Raw genomic sequence first — 21,956 nt, 5'->3', positions numbered from 1 at the left:
TAGGCGTCTTTGAGCCAGCTGGTGAGGATGAAATGGGCGGGGTTTCGTCCAGCTAAGGATGAAATGGGAGGCACTGGCTTGCATCCGACTAAGCTATGCGTTGGTTATGCCCACCCATTTCAGTGGACCTACTCTGAGCAGAGCCAGCATTGAGCTGAAACCGAAGTGCCTTGTGTTTTCACTGTTTCTTACATGCTTAGCTTAGCTCAGGGGTCTGCAACCTTTAAGACAAAAAGAGCCACTTGGACCCGTTTCCGAAGAAAAAAAAACGGAGCCGCAAAACTCGTCATTATAAAAATAACTTTTTTGTCACTTTTTTATTATTTCTTTGTTTGACCCCTCAGAATTACTCCTCCTCATAGAAATAAACGTTAAATTAACAAGTTACCTTTGTGTGTGTGTGTGTTCTTCACTCCCCTTCAAAACAGTGACCAGCGTACATGCCCCCTTTCAATGCAGTGACCAGCGTACATGCCCCTTAAAATGTAGCGGGCAGGCAGGCGGGAAGGTGACGTCGGGACGGTGCGTGACTAACGCACGCACCACCCCCATGCGACATCACAGCCAGTACAGCGCCCGCCACAGTGGGGGAGTGTCGGGGCGCACAATGCGCCTCCTCCCCTCGCTAGTATCCGCCCCAGAGCCGCGGCAAAGGTGTAAAAGAGCCACATGCGTCTCCGGAGCCGCAGGTTGCAGACCCCTGGCTTAGCTCCAAAAGTTCGCCTCTCATGATGATTGGGTGTGGGAGGCAGGGACCCTGCTGCAGAAATAGTGACCTCCACAACCCCAGACCGCTACACCACTGGTGATGGGAGTGCACTTGCGCTACAATCCAGAGGGCCAAACATACCCCACACCTTTTGTAGAGTGAGGGAATACATTATGTTTTAGTAGTGGTTTGGGTCTAGGAAGTTCGGCCCAGGGGTTAATGGGGAAAGGAGGATTATTCTTAAAAAGCAAGACTTATTGGGGGGTAGACTCCACTGAATTCAACTGAACTTCCCCATGAATGTACATAGGGTTGATTTGCATATAAATGCCTGTTGCCTGTGCTGTGGTGAAATATTTTCCCATTTCCTGATTCTAACTTTCTGTTTCCACTTCTTCTTTGCTGATGTTACACTGAGAGAGAGTGACTGGCCCCAAGTCACAAAGTGAGCTTAATCTCCAAGTGAGAATCTGCACCCTGATCCCCCAGGTCACAATTTGGCATTCTAACTCCTGCCCTAAAGTGGGTGCCAGTAACAGGACTGAATGGAGGTGTTTTGTGGTCTTAAATTCCTTCTACAAAAGGAACCCTAAGAAATATTTCTAGTGCCCTTTACACTGTGACATTTTAGGTGTTCAAAATAAGGGCACTGCACTGTTGTTTTTGGCAACACTGGCAGTGAGCAAAGGTCAGAGTGACATATAGCCACCTGAATAAAGTTACCACTGAACTCTAACTGCCCCATGAGAGGACGACTCATCTGGAGGGTAACGTAGGTCTGCAGCTTGGTCAGCTAGAATTCACTCTTCCTAACACTTGTAGCTGATTAATTTGCTTCAGGAACTGGTGTGATAATTAGTAAGCAAGAGAAAAAGGCATCACTTGGAAAGTCCCCAATTCAGTACGTACATTATTTAAGTGAATCTGCTATCTTTCAGGCTTTGGTCACTTCTTCCTATAGGATTGGGAATACTATACTTGGTCTACATCACAGACTTGTAAGGGCTAAGGTCATAAGGAGAACCCTGCTGAATCAGGCCCAGAGCCCATGTAGCTAAGTGCTCTGTTCCTGCAGGGCCCAACCTCTGCAACCCACACTTTGCAACACTGGCATTACAGGGTGGTGAAGTATCTTCTTTGCATGTAGAAGGTCCTGGGTTCAATGCCCAGCATCTGCAGGTAAGGCTGGGAAAAACTTCCTGATCTCATCTTCACTTTACATTTAAAGCAGTATCATACAGCTTTCAATAGTTTTTGCATCTACACACAATTCTCAGAGTGACTGCAGTCCCTCTTCCCAGGGAACTCTGGGAATGGTAAGTCTGTGAGGGGAACAGGGGGTCTCCTAACAACTCACAGCAGCCTTAACATACTACCGTTCCCAGGATTCTTTGTAGGAGAAGCCATGAGGGCATAAAGAGGTATAATAGTGCTTCCAATGTATAGTGCAGATGAGGTCCCTGTCTGGGACCCTGGAGAGCTGTTGCTATAGGTGAAATTGAACTAGATGGAACAAGGATGTGACTCAGTGTAAGGCCACTTCTTATGTTCCTAGGAAGAAGACGTCCAACCACACACACAGGAATGGCCTTCAAGCTGGGCTGGGGTGCTTGGGCAAGTTGAGGAGGTTTAAAAAAATATATTCCCCCCCCCCCCAAATTATTATGGAACCACAGAGACAAGTAAACTAACAAAAATTCAATGCTTTATACAACTAAAGGCAGGGTATACAAAACCTAAACATACTAAATTGTCTTCCACCTCACATTTCTCTGCCAAAGCAATGAGAATCCTCTGCAAGGGCATCAGCTTGACTTGAGGGATGTCTGTCAGTCTCCTTGGAAAACTAAATCAGGGCAGCACCTCTTGCAGCTCAACTTACCCGGTAGCTTGTTTTTCCTACTGCAAAAGACATTTCCCCAAGCTGCAGCTTCCCCCCGCCCCAAGGCTGAAGGTAAAGTCCTTTGATTAGCTGAGTTGATTCTTTTGGAATGCTTTGGGAACAAAATTAAGTGTCTGCTTTGCATGCAGAAGGTCCTAAGTTCAATCCCTGGTATCTCCAAGGAGGGCTGGGAATGCCCCCTGTTTGAAACCCAGGAAAGGCACGGCCAGTCAGTAGGCAGTACTGAGCTAGATAGACAAAGGGTCTCGTTTGATAGAAGACAGCTTCTTACATTCCTGATCTTTTTCCTTTCAGGCATGACATTTTCCTTGGGTGTTCACCTCTCATGTCTTATGGTGGTTGGTGGGGAGAAGGCTCTGCCTCCTCCTAAATCTGTGCCTCCAAAGGAGAGATTGCCCCACAGTAGAACATTCTTCCAGAGCAAGGGGGCTAGAGCTCTTATCAAGGAATTATTATGGGCATTGCCATGTCAGAGGGCCACAAGGAGGGCATAAGGCAGAGATGAGGAACCTATGGCTGGACTCCAGCTTCTGTCAGTCCTTGCCAGCATGGCTGAAGGCCAGGGACAGTGGGAGTTGTAGTCCAGTAATTTCTGGAGAACTGCTGATCCCCCCCCCCCAATATCATGAGCTGACATGATGGTGTTGGAGAGTGTCGTCGTTGCCTTGGAACTCTTAAGGGTGGCAATGGGGGAGGTTAACTGTCTGGACCCCGAGTGAATGTTGCAAGAATTCAGTGAGATAAGCAAGCTGTGAATACTGATTGCACAAAAGGAACAAGTGCAGTTGGGTTTAGGAAGGTTGGGGTGCCATTCATTGACTTGTTGGCTGTTCCTGTGGTAGTGGATTTCTGGATGAGGAGGCATGTAAAAATGAACCCTGATCCAGCAAGGAACATTGCATCATCATCATTGGCAATACATTGAGGAATAGAAAAGATCATTGGTGTTAGTTTCCAGTTTAGGAAGGATTTTCAGAAAAAACAGGAATCTAAAAGAATTCAGAAGGGCAAACACTGAGGAAATGCTGGTGTAGGAGCTTGGTGAATTCCTCAATTGCACCACTACTGCGCTCAGAGCCTAGTTCTTGCCATAGAACTGAGAAATACTGTACAGTACTGGGAATAGATTCAGATAGGTAGCCGTGTTGGTCTGACGCAGTCGAAATATATATATAAAAAATAAAAAATGTCCAGTAGCACCTTAGAGAACAACTAGGTGTGTATCTGAAGAAGTGTGCATGCACATGAAAGCTTATACCAAGAACAAACTTAGTTGGTCTCTAAGGTGCTACTGGACTTTTTTAATTAATATATTTGTATTGGGAATCTTGGCTTTCACTTATGAGAGTTTTCACCTAAGGTTGTGCCTTTACAAAATCATCATCATCATCATCATCTAACTATCTAGCCTTGAAGGATATGAAGAGAAGCTTGAAAACGTGATTAATGCCTGGTTGAATATTGATGCCAATTTTTAAGGGGGAAAGAACTGCTCTTTTGAGTGCTTTCGGTGCGCAAGTAGGGAAAATGTCATGATTCTGAGTAACAGTGTCAAACTTTTAAGCCCTTGGGAAGCATCAGAGGCTGCTGTTTTAGGGCATATGGGACACTGCCCCATGAACTTCAGTCTTCCCTTAGCCAGCTCCCACCTGCGTCCCTTCTTGTCTATGCCCACCAGTCCAAGGGGTGGCCCTAGTTTTCCCACTGTAGAATTCAGCAGGAAGGAAGAGGATGGGGACAACACCACCAGACTTTCCTCGCTCTGGCTCCTCCTACTGTTGGGCTCCCAGCCTTCCACCCCACCAGTCCCAATGGAAACCAGTCATCACCAGTTCAGTTAATGTACAAATGTGGTAGCAGAGAGATCCTTTGGAATTCAGTTCTTCAGGCCTTTACCAAGGTGATGCCCACTCCCTGGTTTACTCTTCTGACTGGCCCTGCCCTGCGCACACCTCAGGTGCTTTTGCTTGTGTGGAATGTTTTCTTGAACTGTGATGGTGCCTCTTGCTTCCCTAGATGGAGAAAATAGAGAGAAGGGTGTGTGGAAACCTCTGACTTTTGCATGGATGGGATGTAGCCTCATGTGCAGAGTCAAATTTCAGATGTATTAATAAGGCAACCAAATATAGGTTGCAGCATAAATTATGCATAAAGATTGAACATAAAAATAAAAAGTTGACCAGTGCAGTAAGGTAAGAGTCGCACTTTGGCCCCTGATCCCACCCACAACTAGTATGTGGCCCCTGAAAGGTTGCCCACAGGGGAATGAGGTCCTTTGTCTGAAAAAGTTTCTCATCCCCTACTTTAGTTTAGAGAGGCCATGGGAAAGAGAGCCTGTGAGATACAGGAAAATCCTATCTTGGCACCGCTGAAGTCCCAGATTACTTAAGGCATTTCCGTACTCCATGCAGTACTTGTCAGTTTAATCCCTTTCGACCTGTGGAACTTGCACTTCGGCAAGGGCCATGCGTGTACCATCTGTCACTAGGGAGTCATTTCTTTTAGTGTGGCAGCACCCAAACTTTGGAACTCCCTGCCTGTTGACATTAGGCAGGCACTATCACTCCTCTTCTAGATGCCTGCTGAAAACGCTTCTATTTTAACAAGCCTCTCCAGGCACATGATTGGATTCCTGTTCTTAAATTGGTTTTAGATGCTTTGTTATGCTTTTAGATGTTTTTAACAGTTTCTCTATTTTTATTTAAGTTTTAATTGTATTTTTTATATATATCACACACTTGTTTGCTGCTATGGCAAGGGGGTTGTGGTGTATAAAGAAAGAAATGCTTTGAGGGTCCTGCCAACTTCAATTCCTGTTTTACTTCCTCTTCTTTAGTTTGCTCTCCCTGCCTCCAAGTGGAACTGAGTAGGCACGTGAGTGGGGTGAGCTGGATCTACTATGTCATCACAGAATGTCACTCTCCCCAGAAGGAGAAGCCAAGCTCACAATCTCTGTTCCACTCGCTTCTTTTGGGAGCCCCTCAAACATGCATGTTGCCACTTGTGGTTTTTCTCTAGCTGGAATCCTAGAGGAACTGCTTAGGGATGACACGGGATGGATTTTCGTATCTCTCACAAGGTCATGCAGCCATTCCAGAGGATTGCTGTTGTGCAAACGCAGAATTGCCTTTGGAAACCTTAGCTGTTTAATTCACCCCCCACTGCCCACGCCTTACTTTGCTGATGCTTCAGGATGGAAAAGAGAGGGGAGGGGTAATGACACGAGAAAACAGCAGCCAACATTGAATGGGTGGGAGCTGGAGAACCGACTGGGGCACTTCAACAGCGATGTCAGACCCAGGGCGAACAGAGTACCTTTGGCAGGCAGTCCACGGGTTTGTTTCATCTGGACCAGCTGTTTGGGGTGCTGTCAGGCATTTAAAATGGGCACTTCACCCCTTGGATATTTTTGCTTGCTGTTCAGTATAGCATGGAGTTTGGGGCTAAGTCTGTAAATTTAATGTTTGAAGATACTTGGTCTTATTGTTTGTTTGTTTGTTTGTTTTAATCTGCAAGTTTCTAGCTCTCAGGAGTGCAGGGAAGTGGGCTAGGATGTGGGGTAACTGGTATGTTTCTGCTCCTAGAACAACCCTGAGATGAGATACTTCTGAATGTCTGTAGGGAAAACCACTTGTGTTCAGCCAGGTTAATTCCCTCTCCCCACATTCCTGGCAGTGAATCTACCTGTGTGGGGAAAGAGTAAACTGCAAGGGCAGGGCTTGTATCTTTGCAATAATGGATTCCTTTACAATTTTTGTTTTGTTTACTAGGTTCTATAAAAGCCTGGGTGCACTAATTTGGCAGCAGTCTTTTCAGTTTTAGGGACTTTGTAGTTTAGACAAAAAGCAAGTAAGAGATAATATGATAGAAGTTTATCAAATTAGGCATGGCATGGAGAAAGTGGATAGGGAACAATTTCTCTCCCTCTTGTGAACATCCGATGAAGCTGAATGTTGGAAGACCTTCAGGAAAGGCAAAAGAAAGTACTTTCTCACACCATGCACAGTTAAACTACAGAACTCTCCCGCAGGAGGAAGGAATGGCCACCAACTTGGGTGACTTTAAAAGAGGATTAGAAAAATTCAGGGAGGAGAAGGCTAGCGATGGTGGCTATGCTCACCATGTTGGTGGCAGCAGGGCTTCTGAACAACTGTTGCTGGAGACCACAGGAGGGGAGAGGCCTCTTGTGCTTGGGTTCTGTTGGCTACTGTAAGAACAGAATGCTGGATTCGCTGGGCCTTTGGCCAGATCCTGCAGGCTTTTCTTTTGTTCTTAAGAGAGGTTATAGAAACTTGATAGGAAAAAGAAGGGGTTGTCTCCAACTAAGTTCTGCTTAGAGAAGACCCACAATGTGTCTACTCCTTTAGTTGTGTGCATTAATTTCTTACAACAGCTCTTCCAGGCTGGTTACCCCAAGAGAGACTGGGCAAAGCTCCCCTCGGCAAGCATTATGACCCAGTGGGGTGGCCAACATCCTAATCACTGACTGGTTTCTAGTTTTTGAATCCATTACCCTCTGGTCTTTGGGGAAGGCTGCAACAAAATTGCCAACCTGCAGTGAAACATGAGCATCTGTGAATGAAGTGCATGGTTACTTTTCTCTCTGCCCAGGACCAGGCTGGCCTCTCTCTTTGGACAGGATCAGACAGCTACAGAATCTGGAAATGTGCTCTTCCAATACATGCCACCCAAGCAGCCTAAAAAAGGTCAACCAGCTACCGGTAAGTAAACTGTTCACAATGCCTAGGAACATAAGACAAGCCCTTGTGGACCAGGGCAGTGGCCCATCTAGTCCAACCTTTGGTTCTGAAGCCCCACAGAATCAACTGGGTTGGTCAACTCCCGAGTAGTGCTGGGGAGAGACCCCTGACCTGGGGCCCCAGAAAGGTGCTGGTGGTCTGTAGTCACCACACTGAGGTAGATGGACCCAGTGGTTTGACGCCATACAAGGCAACTTCCTGTTTTTCATTAATCTGAGCAACTGGCTTGGTCCCGAGACAAGGGAGCTAACATTGGCCTGATGTTTGCAAGCAATGTTCTGTTTGCAAAAGAGCACTTACCCTTCTCATGTGCTGCTCCAGCTGCAGGTCTGCCCACCCAGAAGCATCCTCCTGCAGCTGCTGCTGCTGCTGCACCCACTGCTGTGCCCGCTGCTGCTCCTGCACCCACTGCAGCAGTGCATTCAGTCTTCTTCGCTACAGCTGTTCATGCATATTTGTTGTGAGTACTACAGTAGAGGGGATGAGCTGCAGTGTGTTCTTGCTACCCAAGTCCTGTGCTCACGTCTTTTGCAATCATCTCTCGATCTTGCCTGGCTTCTTCGGAAAGAGGTGGAACTGAACAACAGTTGGGGGTGGTCGATTAGGGCGAATGGGGCACCGCCTCCCCAACCTCAGCCTGCCCCCACCTGCCTGTTGTTGTTTTTTTACTTCCAGCCAATCAGGCTGTGGATATCATTGACTCTGGCTCAATGTGCTGGCTCAATTGCCTTATGCCATACCAGTGAAAGCAGGTCCAGTAGGAAGGCGTCCCCTCATTCTGCCCTCAGCTGGCTCCCACCTGCCTGCCTTCTTACGTCCAACCGATCCAGAGGGGAGGACTTCCTGTCAGCTTCCTCTTCCCCCTCAGTCTCCATGCTGCCATGGTAGAACACAGCAGGGAGGAGGATGGGGACAGCCCTAGACTTAGCTGGCCCTTCTTGTTGTTGGCTCTGGTGCCACCTAGAGTTGGGCTCCCTGCATTCACCCCAGTGAGGCACTAGCCAACACCGAACTGAAATGAGGATAGAGACCTCCTGGGATGGGGAGCTTGTGGGCTGATAAAATGTGGCTGGGCTGCTACCGCCCACCCCCCACCATTGGCCAGATGGCCTGGGCTGATGGGAGTTAAACAACCCCTGGGAAGTCTTTGTAAAGAGCTGCTTAATATAACCCATGGGGTTGGCATGGTGGCAACAATTGTGGGAAGCTAAGAGGTGTTCTCTTCTCACTCCAGTACCAATGGGAAATATGTGAAACATGGCAAGTATGGAGCAGCTGTAGTGGGCAGCAATGCAACCAAGGAGGTAAGAGGAGGAGGTGTGGTGTCTTGAAGTAGCCTGGCCTTCTGTCATCCTGCTGTCCTCCAGATGTTTGGGACTACAGCTGCTGTCGGTCCTAAACATCTGGAGGATACCGGGTTGATGTAGGTTGGGCTAAGGAAATGCTTCCCTTTGTCTGAATCCTGGTTTCCTGATGGTGTCTTACTCTGGAAAAAGCAAAGGTGCTGTTTTGGCTCCTGTCTCTTTCTGCCCAATCAGCTTACAAGGGTTATAGCTCCCATTTTTCTTATTCTGACCTCACTTCTCTACAAAAAGTATTCTCAGCAGGGAAGGGGCTGTCACTCAGCAACACAGCATCCACTTTGCAGACAGAAGCTCCCAAATCCAATCGCTAGCTCCTCTGGGTAGGGCTGGGGACACTGCTGCCGGTCAGAGTAGGCAGTCCTGAGCTAGAGAAACCAGTGACTTGATTCAGTCTGAGGCAGCTCCCTGTGCTCTTATGTAACTAGAACCATGTGGACTAGAATCTTGACAAAAGAAGGGCCTAGGGGATATTGTGTGCAGAGTGGATAGAGGGAGGTGAGACAGTAACTTTGTCGTGGCTTGAAAAATCAATAAAGGTTCCCACCACACTCAAATAAGGAAGGGGGTTTCAGCAGCTTATGTTGGAAAAGGGATTCAGTTTTTCCAGCCTCTGTCCTTTTCAGCTCAGTCAGTAGCTCTTCAGTGGTTTGTTCTGCCCCACTTTGCTGTGAAAGGATTCACAGGTGTTTTACAATCAATTGATAAAATATGTCAGGAAACATATGTGTTTATTCCAGGAAGACTCTGGTATGATTGCCTTGTCCTTCTGCGCTGTTGCAGGTGAGGGTGGTGGGGACAGGATAAAACACTGGGATGTCATTCTCGTTTAGCTAATTGGGCGGAAAAGGACAGATCTCACCCCTTGGTTTCTCCAGGTGTAGGGAGCCTTTGGTCCTCCAGATGTCCCTGAATGACAGCTCCCATCATCCCTCTCCACTGGCCATGCTGGCAAGAGCCAATGGGTGTTGTAGCTCAGCACCAAAGGCTCCCCACGCTTGCTCCATTGTAACGAAGTCACTCCACATGTAATTAAGCCAAGCGCCTGCAACCAAAGCAATTCCTACAATGAACACCTCTGATGTATTTGTATGTTAATGTGTCATTTGGGTGTTGGGGTGCTGTGGAAATGCTACATGGTATAAGAACAGCTCCAGGTGCTTTTGAAAACAGCCAGACCTGTAGTTTTTGATTCCTCACTTTTGCTCCTGTTTTCTTCTGTCCTTCTATCTCTTGTGGAATCCAGTACAGAGTGCTTCTTTACATCAGCAAGCAGCAGCAGATTGCAACCGCCAGGATTGATGCCTGGTTTGTATTCACGGTAAGCTTTGGTGTTAAGACCTGCAAGGACCATGGCATAGGCTGAGGTTACACGATGCAACGCATCTTGCTGAAGCTGAGGAGGTGTGGAGCTGGTTGGCTCCTGGACAGCAGACCTTCTAGGAACCCTGTGGGGCTGCCTTGAGATCTCTCATGTAGTAATAGAAATCACTCGGCATAAGCTCAGGTATTGTGCATCCAGAAGGTCAGCAAAAATAATTGATGCAAAAAAAATCCTGGAAACCTAATGGTCTGCCTTTTTGCTTATTTTTTTGCATTTCTATGCCTCCTTTTTCTCAAGGTGGTATGTGTGGTTCTCTTTTTGCCTCATTTAATCCCCACAAACACTCTGTGGGGGGAGGTGAGGCTGAGAAGCAGTGATTGGCCCAAGGTCACACCCAGCGATCTTCATGTTTCAATGGTCAGTCCCTCTTCGTACAGAACTGGGGGGGATTGTAACCCTGTGGTGAGGGGAGTAGGGGCGTCTCCCAACAACATTTCAGCACTCTTTGCAAACTGCAATTCCCAGGACTCTTTGGTGGTATGATATTGTTTGAAATGCACATTGCATATGAGGTCTCAGCTGTGGTCAATTAATTTCAGTGGGTCTGCTTTGAGTAGGGCTAATGCTTGTTGCAACCCATTAGATTTGAGTAGTGTTAGAACCAAGGGGGCCCCTCTATGGTTAAAACGCTTACCTAGAGGTAACAAAGTAAAGTAGATGACATTCTGCCCTCTGTCCTACTGTAGCTTACATCCCTTGGGGTAGCCCTCCACCCTGAAATCCTATAGCATTTTTCCATTTCTTTTTTTTTTTTTTAAGATATTTATTAAAGTTTTAGGCAATAAAACAAACATCACACTCAAGACAGGGTAGGAAAAAAGAAAGAACACCATCACAATCAATCAAAGAAAAAACAGAAAAATACAATAAAAAACCCACCATAAAAAATAGAAGAAAAAAGACATAGAAAAGACATAAAAAAACCAATTTCTTAGTTATTATTCTCATAACCCTCCTTCCAGACTCCCTCACATCTCCCTTTTCTGTGTTCCTTTTTACACAATCTTATTCAGCAATGCCTCACCTTCTTTCAAAACTTATTTTGTATTATACATTTCAACTATTATGTCTCCAATTTTTCCCTTTATTTATCAATTTATGTAAGTTTGACATAATATTATTCTGGCTTCACCTTTGTTCTTATAAACCATTTTTTACATACTCCTTTCAACTATATCACTAATACCATATTATCTTTATATCCTGCATTCTAACATTCATACAATTTGCAGTACTTTTGCAAGTAATCTTTAAATTTCTTCCAGTCCTCTTCCACCAGCTCTTCTCCCAGGTCTCAGATTCTGCCAGTCATTTCTGCCAATTCCATATAGTCTATCAATTGCATCTGCCATTCTTCCAGCGTGGGCAAATCTTGTGTCTTCCAATGTTTTGCGATGAGTATTCTTGCTGCTGTTATTGCGTACATAAAGAAAGTTCTGTCCTTCTTTGGCACCATTTGGCCAACAATGCCCAAAAGGAAGGCCTCTGGTTTCTTAGGGAAGGTATACTTAAATACCTTTTTCAGTTCATTATAGATCATTTCCCAGAAAGCCTTAACCTTTGGGCACGTCCACCAAAGGTGAAAGAATGTTCCCTCAGTTTCTTTACATTTCCAACACTTATTATCTGGCAAATGATATATTTTTGCAAGCTTGACTGGGGTCATGTACCACCTGTATATCATTTTCATAATATTTTCTTTCAAGGCATTACATGCCGTGAATTTCACGCCAGTGGTCCATAACCGTTCCCAGTCAGCAAACATAATATTATAGCCAATGTCTTGCGCCCACTTTATCATAGCTGATTTGACCGTTTCATCCTGAGTGTTCCATTTTAACAGCAAGTTATACATTCTTGAAAGTACCTTAGTTTTAGGTTCTAACAGTTCTGTTTCTAATTTCGATTTTTCCACCTGGAAACCTGTTTTTTTGTCCATATTAAAGACCTCCCTAATTTGACGATAATGTAACCAATCTCGCACTTTGTCTTTTAGTTTCTCAAAACTCTGCAATCTCCATGTGTCTCCTTCTTTTTCTAATATAGTCACTCAAGAGTTTTTCCTTGTCTTCAGTTGTTTTAATTTTAACTTTCTTCCCCCTGAGGGTAAAGGATAGTCCCTGGGGGAACTCCCACCTGAAAACAATTCTGTTGCTTCCAGTAGTTTCACCAAGTCTCCGTAGCTAGATCTAAGTTCCAGTAAGTATTTCGGGATATCCTTATAGATCTCCACTCTCAAATCCTGAATTTCAAGGGTCTTTTGAAAATGTGCACTCAGTATCTTGTCTCTTTCTGCCTTCGTTCTGAGAGAGATCAAACAGTCCCTAAATTTGACCTTCTTCCCTCCTTTCCCAAGTCTGAATGCACTTACAATTTTAAAGTCTTTGTCTTCTTCCAAAGGCCAAAATTTTGTAAATTCTTTTGTCAAATATTCCGTTAAGTCTCCTTTTTCAAGTTCTGGAACTGACCTCAGTCTCAAATTATTTTCCTTACTTTTTAAATCTATCATAGACAGATATGCCTGATGTTCATCAATCTGCTTGCGCATAGGTTTGATTTCCTCCTGTACGGCCTCTGCTTTCTGTTTAGCCTCTTCAGCTACTTTACGGTTTTCTGTAGTGGCTTCCAATAGTTTCCCAATTGATTGTGCATTTAAAGTAACTTGTTGAGTCAAATTGTTGACACTGACTGTGTTTTGGTCAATTTTAGATGATTGTTCAGCCACTTGCTTACTCAGGCCTTCCAATTTTTCAAAAATTTTATTTAGTACAGAAGTTGAATCCCCACCTGTGGCCATTCCTTCCAGCCCAACTTGCTCTGCTTCTTCCTCTGCATTTTTCCATTTCTAAACATGACACACTACATACGTTGATGTTTTGTGTGTGTACTTAGAGTAGACTCACTGAAATTAATGCACCAAATTTATCATGTCCATCAATTTTCATGGGTCTGTTCTGAGTAGGGCTAACATTGGCACACAACCCAAAGTCTTTAGCAAGACCCATCAGGAAGAAAGTTGTTTGGAGCAGAGGCTGTCTGATGCTCTGAATTCCACTTTCTCTTTTCTCTTTCCACAGGTGCAGCCCAACAACTACTGCACATTTTATGATGATCAGAGGCAGAATTGGTCCATCATGTTTGAATCAGAAATGGCGGCTGTGGACTTCAGCAAGCAGGTGCCAGAGGCGTGCATTGCATTGTGGGGTGGGGGGTGGCTCTCCTGCAGACACTGAACCAGTGTTCGCGGGAGCTCAGCTCTCTTGCATCAGTCACTAGAAGCTTTCTCTGCCAACCACTAAGAAGCATCCAGGGAGGGCAAGGAATGGTGGTGTAGCCAGTTAGGGCCTTTTCAGGTCCCTGGGGTCTTCAGCCAGTGCTGCGTTGGGCCAGATTGCATAGGTGCGGATGACAATGCAGGCTAATGACACAAAGGGCTTGGTTCTTCCTCCTTGCAGCTGTGCATTGCCAAGTATAACAGCAGCCGTTCTCCTGACTCGGTGCTGTGCCAGGATCTTGTTCTCGGAGACGGCCAAGGTGTGGAGACTGGAGATGCCCTGGAGATCACTTTTACAGGCTGGCTGTTCCAGAACGGTAGTCTTGGGCAGGTGAGACCTGGCAGAGGGGTTGGCTGATACTGTTTTTATACTGCATATGGGGCACTTCTGTGGCATCCTCCAGGTGCTGGGGATGATGGGAGTTGAAGTCTCTAGCAGCACTTCATGGCCACAGCTTTCCCACTCCTGGTTTATAGTTTGCATACAGCCCTTTTCTCCCACAACCCGTCTTTTTGCCTTTCAATAACATTGCAAGGAAATTCCTCCTGAAACAGGAGAGGGACTTGGTGAGGTTCACCCAGCTTGCTTCACAGCTCAATGTGCATTTGACCCCAACCCCAATGAGCTCTAGCCAGTGCTTTTCCATGGGGGTTGCATTGGCTGCTCTCCAGAGGTGGGGCCTTGCCCAGCCTTGCCGCCCTTTCTCAACTGGGGATGCTGGGGAGGGAACGCAGGACCTTCTTCCTGGTAAGCACATGCTGTTAGGCCCTAAGCTACACCTGTCTCCAAGGACTAGATCCTATTTCTCAACCTCATTTTACCCAATCTGCAACATGGGAGGCACCGCTAGGTAGGGGATTCAATATAGAAAGCTGCCTTGCACTACATCAGGCCACTGGTCTAGGTTGGCATCGCCCACATTGAGTGGCAGTAGCTCTCCAGGCTTTCAAGCAAAAGCCCTTCCCTGACCTACTTGGAGTTGCCAGGCTTGAACCTGGAACCTTCTGCCTGCAAAACAGGTGCTGTGTCCCTGAGCTGTGCCCCGTCCTTCGATACTCATTGCTGTTGGCTCAGCAACTGGAGTAGCGGAACGTGAACCTATTATCTTCTGCATTAAAAGTAATTTCACCCCATTGTCCTTCCACTTTTGGAACAGGTTTTCGACTCAAATGTAAATAAAGAGAAGCTGCTCCGGCTGAAGCTAGGCTCTGGCAAAGTCATCAAGGTAAGATGGCGCTATCTTCCCACCGCAGTGCAAGGATTCTTTCTTCCACTTCCACATCTAAGCAGAGTTCAGCAGCCCGGGCTGTGTGGAAGGCTGAATAGCAGTGATGTTTTTTGAGCTCAAACCCTGATCAAATGGCTTCCTTAAGAACCGCAGGCAGGTAGCTGTCCCAGCTTGTCTACGCCTGCCATGATCTGCTGGAGTGGGAGGCCTGCTTTGTGGCCTGGACCAAAACAGTCCTGGACCTCCAGTGTTGCCTCTTGCTGTCCTGGATGAGAGACAGAGGGGGGAGTGTGAGTGGGTGTCTAAGGTAGCCTATTGTACAAAGGGAAAAATTACATTTGTTGCCCCTCCCACTTTCCCCTCTTGCCCCCCCCCCACTCCTGGCATGCTCCTCCCCACCAAGAAGCTTGCCCCGGAGGGAATGGTTTTCATCCCTGCTTTAAACTACAGTACTGTCCTCAAGAGTCCAAGAGAACTGTCAGTATTCCTGTGCCCTACTCTCGACCAGCCTTTACCAACCTGACAAACGCACACACAGATCCTGTGGACACCAACTCCCATCATCCCCAGCCAGCGCCTGCTGATTGGAGTCGGAGTCCAAGGTATCTGGACGACGTCAGGTTGGCGAAGGCTGTGTGGTTCTGGCACTTAGCTAAGGCGGTCACCCAAACTTGTTTTCTGCTTGGTTCTCCATTTCTGGAACTTGAAGGCCTGGGAAGATGGGATGATTGGCATGAAGAGAGGAGGGAGGCGGTTCCTCCTCATCCCGCCAGCATTGGCTTACGGGTCTTCTGGAGAAGCTGAACGCATTCCTCCGGACTCAACTCTGGCCTTTGAGGTGGAAGTCAAACGGGTGAGTGTGTCTTCCTCCCAACGTGTTAGCAACCAAGAGAACCTCAGAAGGTTGTTGGGTGGTCAGTCTACTGCCTGGATAAAGTTCTACAAATGGAGGCAGTGGTTGCCTTGACCAGACTCCATGATGCCTCTTTTTTGCTCCCTTAGGTGAGGTTTGCAAAGGGCGCTGACTCAGCCGGACAGAGCCTGGGCCCCAGGGACTCCCTCACACCTTCACCAGCACCACAATCAGAAAGCCCCGCTACAGACCCAGCCTGGCTGACTCCTCCTACTCCCGCTCCAAAGCCAGGGTGAGAAATAAATTGAGGGTGCTCTTAGCTTTTAAGCCTTCTATTCTCCCAGGTGTCCCATCCTAACTCTGCATAACCTCAGCTGCATAACTCAGGCCCCATCTGCACTGTACCACCTTGGGATCTACGGATGAAATCCTGTATACAAATTCAATAAATCACAATAAATCATACGTTCCAAATAGTGCCATGCCATTTTCAACAGCTGTGGCTTCCTCCAAAGAATCCTGAGGGCCACCTTGTCTCATAGACAACCTGGCAGGTTCCACATTCCAGGGCTGGGCTGGGGCTCCAGTGGACAGAGCAACAGATGCTGCTCCTGCCTTCTGTGCAACCAGAAAATACACCATGTGGGGTTTCTTTCTGCACACACCTCTCCCTGTCCAGGGAAGCAAGGTGCACTGTCACAGTTCAAGGACACATTCCAGCCAGTTCATGAGGTGGGGTAGGTGAGGGGCTTGGCCGAGGCAGAGTCCCAAAGGCCAGTTGAGTATCCTACCCCTTAACAGACCCTTCCTACTGTGCTCAGGTTTGTTAACTCCCTTCCTTCCATACTGCAGGGAGCCAGCTGTGCGTGCCAAATCAAGCTCTATTAGTGAACAACTAGCGGTAAGTCCCCACTGGAGCCAGATCTGCCTATTTGATTGTATAGTTCCTGTTGAATGTGACCAAAGCAATGAGAAGTAACTTAGTCCTCCCATAGAGAGAGGGATCCTTATTGGTGAGCATTTTTTGAGAAACTCAGGTTACATTTCCCTGTTGATCCTGTGATACATTTTTTTAAATAAAAGCTCCCATGTAATAAAGATACAGTATTTTTCCATCTATAGGACGCTTCCATGTTTTAAGAAAATGGGGGAAGATGTATCCATGTATAAGATCCCCCCTAATTTTTGACGATATTTTTAAGAGAAAAAACCTAGTCTTATAAATGGAAAAATACGGTGTGTCACAGGAAAAGCATATCATCAGTGACTACGAGTAATTAACATTTGATATTGTGCTTGCATAGACTTCTGAGATCGGTTTCTAAGCGGGTTTTTAAAAATAATAATAATAATAATGCAGTTTTAAGGTTCTTTCATTAATAGTTTTAGAGTGAAAATGTAGCAAGGAAATGGTGTGTTCATGAGGGGAAAAAACCCCACATTGGAAGGTTCTATAAATGTAATTTCCCCCCCAATGGGTGTGCATGTTTACAACATCTTAGTTGATTATCTGTGTATTTTATTCCCGTTTCCTATCAGAGGGCATGCTGGCTGGCGGTTGATGGTAGTTGTAGTCCATTACACCTATAGGGCCCCAGGTTGGTGAAGGTTGCAGTGCCCTTTTCTATAATAATTTTTATAAAGTTTTCTATTTTACATTTCAAAATAAACATTTTACAAACTGTAAAATATCCAGTCATTTCCCTTCTTTTCCTTCCATGGTTCATTTTATATATTATACATTCTGGCATATTTTAGTATACCATTCAAATCAGTTTTCCACTTTTACACCCATCAAAAATTATTTACTCTGTTGAATTAATCTCAGTTCTGCCGTCATTTTCAGCTGGTTGATATGCCCTCAACTAACCCCTAAGTAATGAGCATCTGACATGCATTGTCAGGCACACAAAGGAAGCCACAGGGCGGGGCGGGGGGTGGGAGAAGGACAAACCAGCTGCTTTCTCTTAGGGGATTCTTGCTTGGGCTCTGGTCCCCTTGGCTTAATCCTGTCCAGGGGATGTGACAGCCCTCACCACCATTTTGAAATCCCATTGTTAGGCTTTGAAAGGGTATGAGAGGTTGTTTTACTAGATGCATCCCATGATATGGGAAGAGGAATCTCTCTCTTTTTTTAAGAAACCATGAAGATTTCTAATGCAGGAAGATTGGAAATCTAAATGCAATTTAAGCTGTTGTATGAGCTTGTAAACCACTTTTATTTTCCTTAGCTGGGCAATGAGGTCACTTTGGCTTGGGGAGTTGTAGCCGACAACATGTAGATGGAAGGTCCCCTCAATCACCCTCCCTGTTTTATAGCCTGATGTCATATTCCGGCAAACAATAACTTCGTTTCTGAAAAGCCTGGATGGCCAATTATATAATTTCTCATCTTCTCTTCTCGCCCCCCTTTCTCTTTCCCTGGACAGAATCCTGATGTAACAAAAGTGAAACTGATTTCCCGTATGGCGAAGATGGGTCAGCCTATGCTACCTGTCCCCTCCAGCACATTTGCACCCCAGCAAGACTCAGCTGACAAGGCGGTAGAGGTGTGTTAGCTTCAATTCCCAGGTTCTTTTCAGTGGGGTTTGTGTGTGTTGGCTGTTGCTGAAATTCAGGTAGGTTGGCAGGATGACTGTTGACGAACATAGCAAGCTGCCTTATGCCAAGTGAGACTGCTCATCCACCTAGCTCCCTACTGTCTACACTGACTGGCAGTGAAGGAGGGGAGGGCCCTTTTTCTAGTTAATTACAAACCTACCTGCTTCTCCATGGTTTCAGACAGGGGGCATTCCCTGCCTACCGGGTATCAAACCTGGGGCCTTTTGCATGAAACTGAGGGTCTTGCCCTCCCTAGATCCAGTAGTCACCCCAAACAGCTTTTGGGTCTGAATCTTAATTTGAGGGAAAGCCTTGTAAAGATCATCAATCATTTTGTTTGTATGTCGCCTTTCCCAAGTTAAAACAATGCTCAAAGCGGCTTACATCGTATTAAAAAACCCCATAGCTACAAATGTTCTGGCATGCCACTCTCTCGTTAATGTGGGATTTGAAGCCTCCAGGGTCCCGTTCCACTTCCCAGGAGGGTTAATTGTGCATTGTCTTCTTCAGGAGCCGCATGCCATTCAAGAATTTTCAACCCTCTGTCCGAACGACTACCGTCCAATGGCCCCTCCTCAGTGGGCAACGCAAGGTAAAAAGTGTGTTCCCTTGTTGTGCCTTGGTGATGGTCACCAACTTTGGGTGGCTTCAAAAGAGGGTTAGGCAAGTTCATGGAGGAGAGGGCTGTCAGTGGCTGGAAACCGCAGGAGGAGAGAGGGCTCTTGCGCTCAGGTGCTGTTTGCAGGCTTCCCATGGGGGCACCTGGTTGGCCACTGTGAGAAGAGGGTGCCAGACTAGATGGGCCACTGGCCTGATCTGGCAGGGTTCTTCTTGAGTGCAGTGGCTCTACTCAGTAGAATTTAGTTGGACACAACCCAGAAGCCAGCATGATGATTGTGCATGGAAAGCGGAGGAAATCTGGATGTGTGGGGATGGGGGAGCAGTGTCCTTCATTTGCTGTAGATCAGCTTGAGCAGAGTCTGCATCTGTCACTGGCATTGTGTTTAGAAGCTTGAATTGATCTGTTTGTGTGCTGACTCCTCTGGGCTCCTTTGGGTGGAAATAGAGACAAACATTTTGATGTTGATGATGATGATGATGATGATGATGGACTGCTTGTATTGAGATAGGCAACGCTGATGCCTCTGCTTTCTTCCTAGCTCCTCCTCCAGCTGTGTCAGGGCTCCAGGCGCCTGCTGCCCCCCAGCCACACCCACCCCTTACAAGAACCCCTCAAAACTGTCAGGTAAGGAGTCTTTTGTAGGCAGGGAAAGGTTCTTTCATAGGCTGCCAGGTGAGCCACAACATCATGCTCTGTTCCCTGGTTTGCTCAAGACAGGGGCATGTGACTAGCAGGCTTGACTAAGTTTCCTCATCCTTTTCTGTCAGTGTCAGGTCTTCATTTGCAAAATAGGGAGGGTGCAGCATAACCATGAAGGTAATAGCCCTTCGGTGCAAATCCCAAAAGCGCTAGATTAAGAGCTGGCAGGATCCATTGCCTTGGGTTGGAGGGAAGCAGTTTGTTACCTCGGCAGAGGTAGTTTCCACCAAATCCAGCGGGGATCTTCTATATATTGGATGATCTTTAGAAGAACGTAAGAAGAACCTCTGCTGGATCAGGCCAATGGCCTATCTCGCCCAGCAACCTGTTCACATGGGGGCACCTGTTCTCAGTGGCTACCTGGATGCCCCAGTGCAAAGTGCACAAACAGTGCCTGTGTGCAAGAGCTCTTTCCCCTCCCACACTTTCCAGCAACTGGCATTCAGAAGCATTCCTTCTTCCAGCCATTAGCTGTCGAGGCCGGTAGCCATCAATAGGCCCGATCCTCTTTTAAAGCTGTCCAACTGGTTGTCCATCATTGCCTTTTGCAGGAGAGGATCCCTTGCAGTCCTTGGCCTTTGGGTCATCTAGCCCTTGAGAGCAGGCTTAAGCAATCCTGCTGTTTTAATGGGGGACCTTGTTGCCGTCTGTTTGGTCAGTGTGACAAGTCACCTGACTCTCCTTTCCCTCCCCCCACCTGTGTTCTCAGCCTTATGCAGGGATGCCATATGCTTACCCACAAGTGAGTGCCGCAGTTTCCCAGCTCCAGCCTGTTGGGTTGTGCCCAGCTCCTTTCCAAGGTATGTTCAAACTGTGCACTATGTAGCTTTGGGAGCTGCTTCCAAACATTAACTTTTTTAAAAAAGCAAACCCCTTTATTAACATTGTTGACAACCCAAAGTCTGGTAGCAGGCTTGCCATATATGAAGAAAGCAAACAATAAATAATAAGAGAAAGAAATGGTGACTCACCAGTATTAATTAAGACACCCATATTTCCCAAACTGGTACGGATAGGGATTGTTGAGCATCTGCCTCTGTAGCCCAGGAAATGAAATCCTACCTGTTGAGCATTAACTCAGTGAAAGTTAGAAATCCCCCCATTCAGAGCATCACAGCCTACTGGATCAGGCCAGTGACCCATGTAGTCCAGCATTTTCTTCTTACAGTGGCCAACCAGATGCCTGTGGAAAACCCACAAGCAGGATCTGAGCACCTTTCCCTTCCTGTGCTTTTCAGCAGCTGGTATTCAGAAGCATTTATTGCCCCCAATTGTGAAGTCGGAACATGGACATCATGGCTAGTTGCCATCAATACTCTGTGAATTTGTCCAATCCTCTTTTTTTTTATATATATATATAAATTTTATTGGATTTTCACATACAAAGTCAATTTGATAGACATAAAGAAATAAAAAAGAAAAAGTAAAAAAAAATTCAACTTTTCAAATCATTTTTATAAATCCAACTGGACTTCCCCACATCTTCCGAATCCAGCGTACTTTAGAATAAAAAACACCAGCAATTTGTTACCTTGTTTCAAACCTTACTGTATCTTTCAGATATTATGTTTCTAGATTCAAAATACAATTTCTCCATTACTTGTACGTTAAAATAGACATAATAAAGTTGTTTCAAATCTCCACCTTATCCTTCTTGTAACTTATTTTCCAATTCACTAAATCAGTTTGCTGAAGCTATAATTTCCAAATCATGCACATTCTTAACATTCATACAATTTATAATGTTTTTGCAAATAGTCCTTAAACTTTTTCCAGTCCTCTTCCATTGTTTCCTCTCCCAAATCTCGGATTCTGCCAGTCATTTCAGCCAGTTCCATGTAGTCGATCAGTTGCGTCTGCCACTCCTCCAGTGTGGGTAAATCTTGTGTCTTCCAATACTTTGCGATAAGAATTCTTGCTGCTGTAGTTGCATACATAAACAAAGTTCTATCCTTCTTTAACACTTTCTGGTCGACAATGCCCAGGAGGAAGGCCTCTGGTTTCTTGGGAAAGGTATACCTAAATACCCTTTTTAACTCATTGTAAATTACTTCCCAAAAGGCCTTCACTTTCGGGCATGTCCACCAGAGGTGAAAAAAGGTCCCTTCAGCCTCCTTACATTTCCAACATTTATTATCAGACAGGTGATATATCTTAGCAAGCTTAACTGGGGTCATGTACCACCGGTATATCATTTTCATAATGTTTTCCTTCAGGGCATTACATGCCGTGAATTTCATTCCGGTGGTCCATAACCTTTCCCAGTCTTCAAACATAATGTTGTGCCCAATATCCTGTGCCCATTTTATCATGGCAGATTTAACTGTCTCATCTTGTGTGTTCCACTTAAGCAGCAAGTTGTACATTCTAGAGAGTATCTTAGTTTTTGGTTCTAACAATTCCGTCTCTAGTTTCGATTTTTCCACCTGGAACCCAACTTTTTTATCTAATTTGAAAACCTCTTGAATTTGAGCATAATGTAACCAGTCTCGCACCTTATTCTTTAATTTCTCCAAGCTCTGCAACCTCCAGTTATCCCCAATTTTCTCAATTATTTCCCA

At 45.9% G+C, this 21,956-nt stretch overlaps 1 protein-coding gene across 10 annotated transcripts in view; it reads left to right on the top strand.

Moving 5' to 3' along the window:
* The window catches only part of LOC114589172 (FK506-binding protein 15-like), an 82,970-nt gene that overhangs the window by 689 nt on the left and 60,325 nt on the right, over window positions 1-21,956 (top strand). For 9 of the 10 annotated variants that reach the window (XM_077922355.1, XM_077922354.1, XM_077922352.1 and 6 more), the window contains exons 2-15: window positions 7,224-7,333; window positions 7,694-7,832; window positions 8,607-8,676; window positions 9,980-10,054; window positions 13,195-13,293; window positions 13,573-13,722; window positions 14,549-14,617; window positions 15,330-15,473; window positions 15,623-15,765; window positions 16,326-16,374; window positions 17,903-18,022; window positions 18,585-18,666; window positions 19,235-19,320; window positions 20,105-20,195. In XM_077922355.1, coding sequence (XP_077778481.1) covers window positions 7,224-7,333; window positions 7,694-7,832; window positions 8,607-8,676; window positions 9,980-10,054; window positions 13,195-13,293; window positions 13,573-13,722; window positions 14,549-14,617; window positions 15,330-15,473; window positions 15,623-15,765; window positions 16,326-16,374; window positions 17,903-18,022; window positions 18,585-18,666; window positions 19,235-19,320; window positions 20,105-20,195 — 1,427 coding nt within the window. The remainder of the gene's footprint in view (window positions 1-7,223; window positions 7,334-7,693; window positions 7,833-8,606; window positions 8,677-9,979; window positions 10,055-13,194; window positions 13,294-13,572; window positions 13,723-14,548; window positions 14,618-15,329; window positions 15,474-15,622; window positions 15,766-16,325; window positions 16,375-17,902; window positions 18,023-18,584; window positions 18,667-19,234; window positions 19,321-20,104; window positions 20,196-21,956) is intronic. The other variant, XM_077922359.1, reaches the window with a different exon arrangement.

This window comes from Podarcis muralis, chromosome Z, assembly GCF_964188315.1.
Source record: "Podarcis muralis chromosome Z, rPodMur119.hap1.1, whole genome shotgun sequence".
NCBI classification, from domain to species: domain Eukaryota; kingdom Metazoa; phylum Chordata; class Lepidosauria; order Squamata; family Lacertidae; genus Podarcis; species Podarcis muralis.
This window is presented reverse-complemented; position numbering and strand designations above follow the sequence as displayed.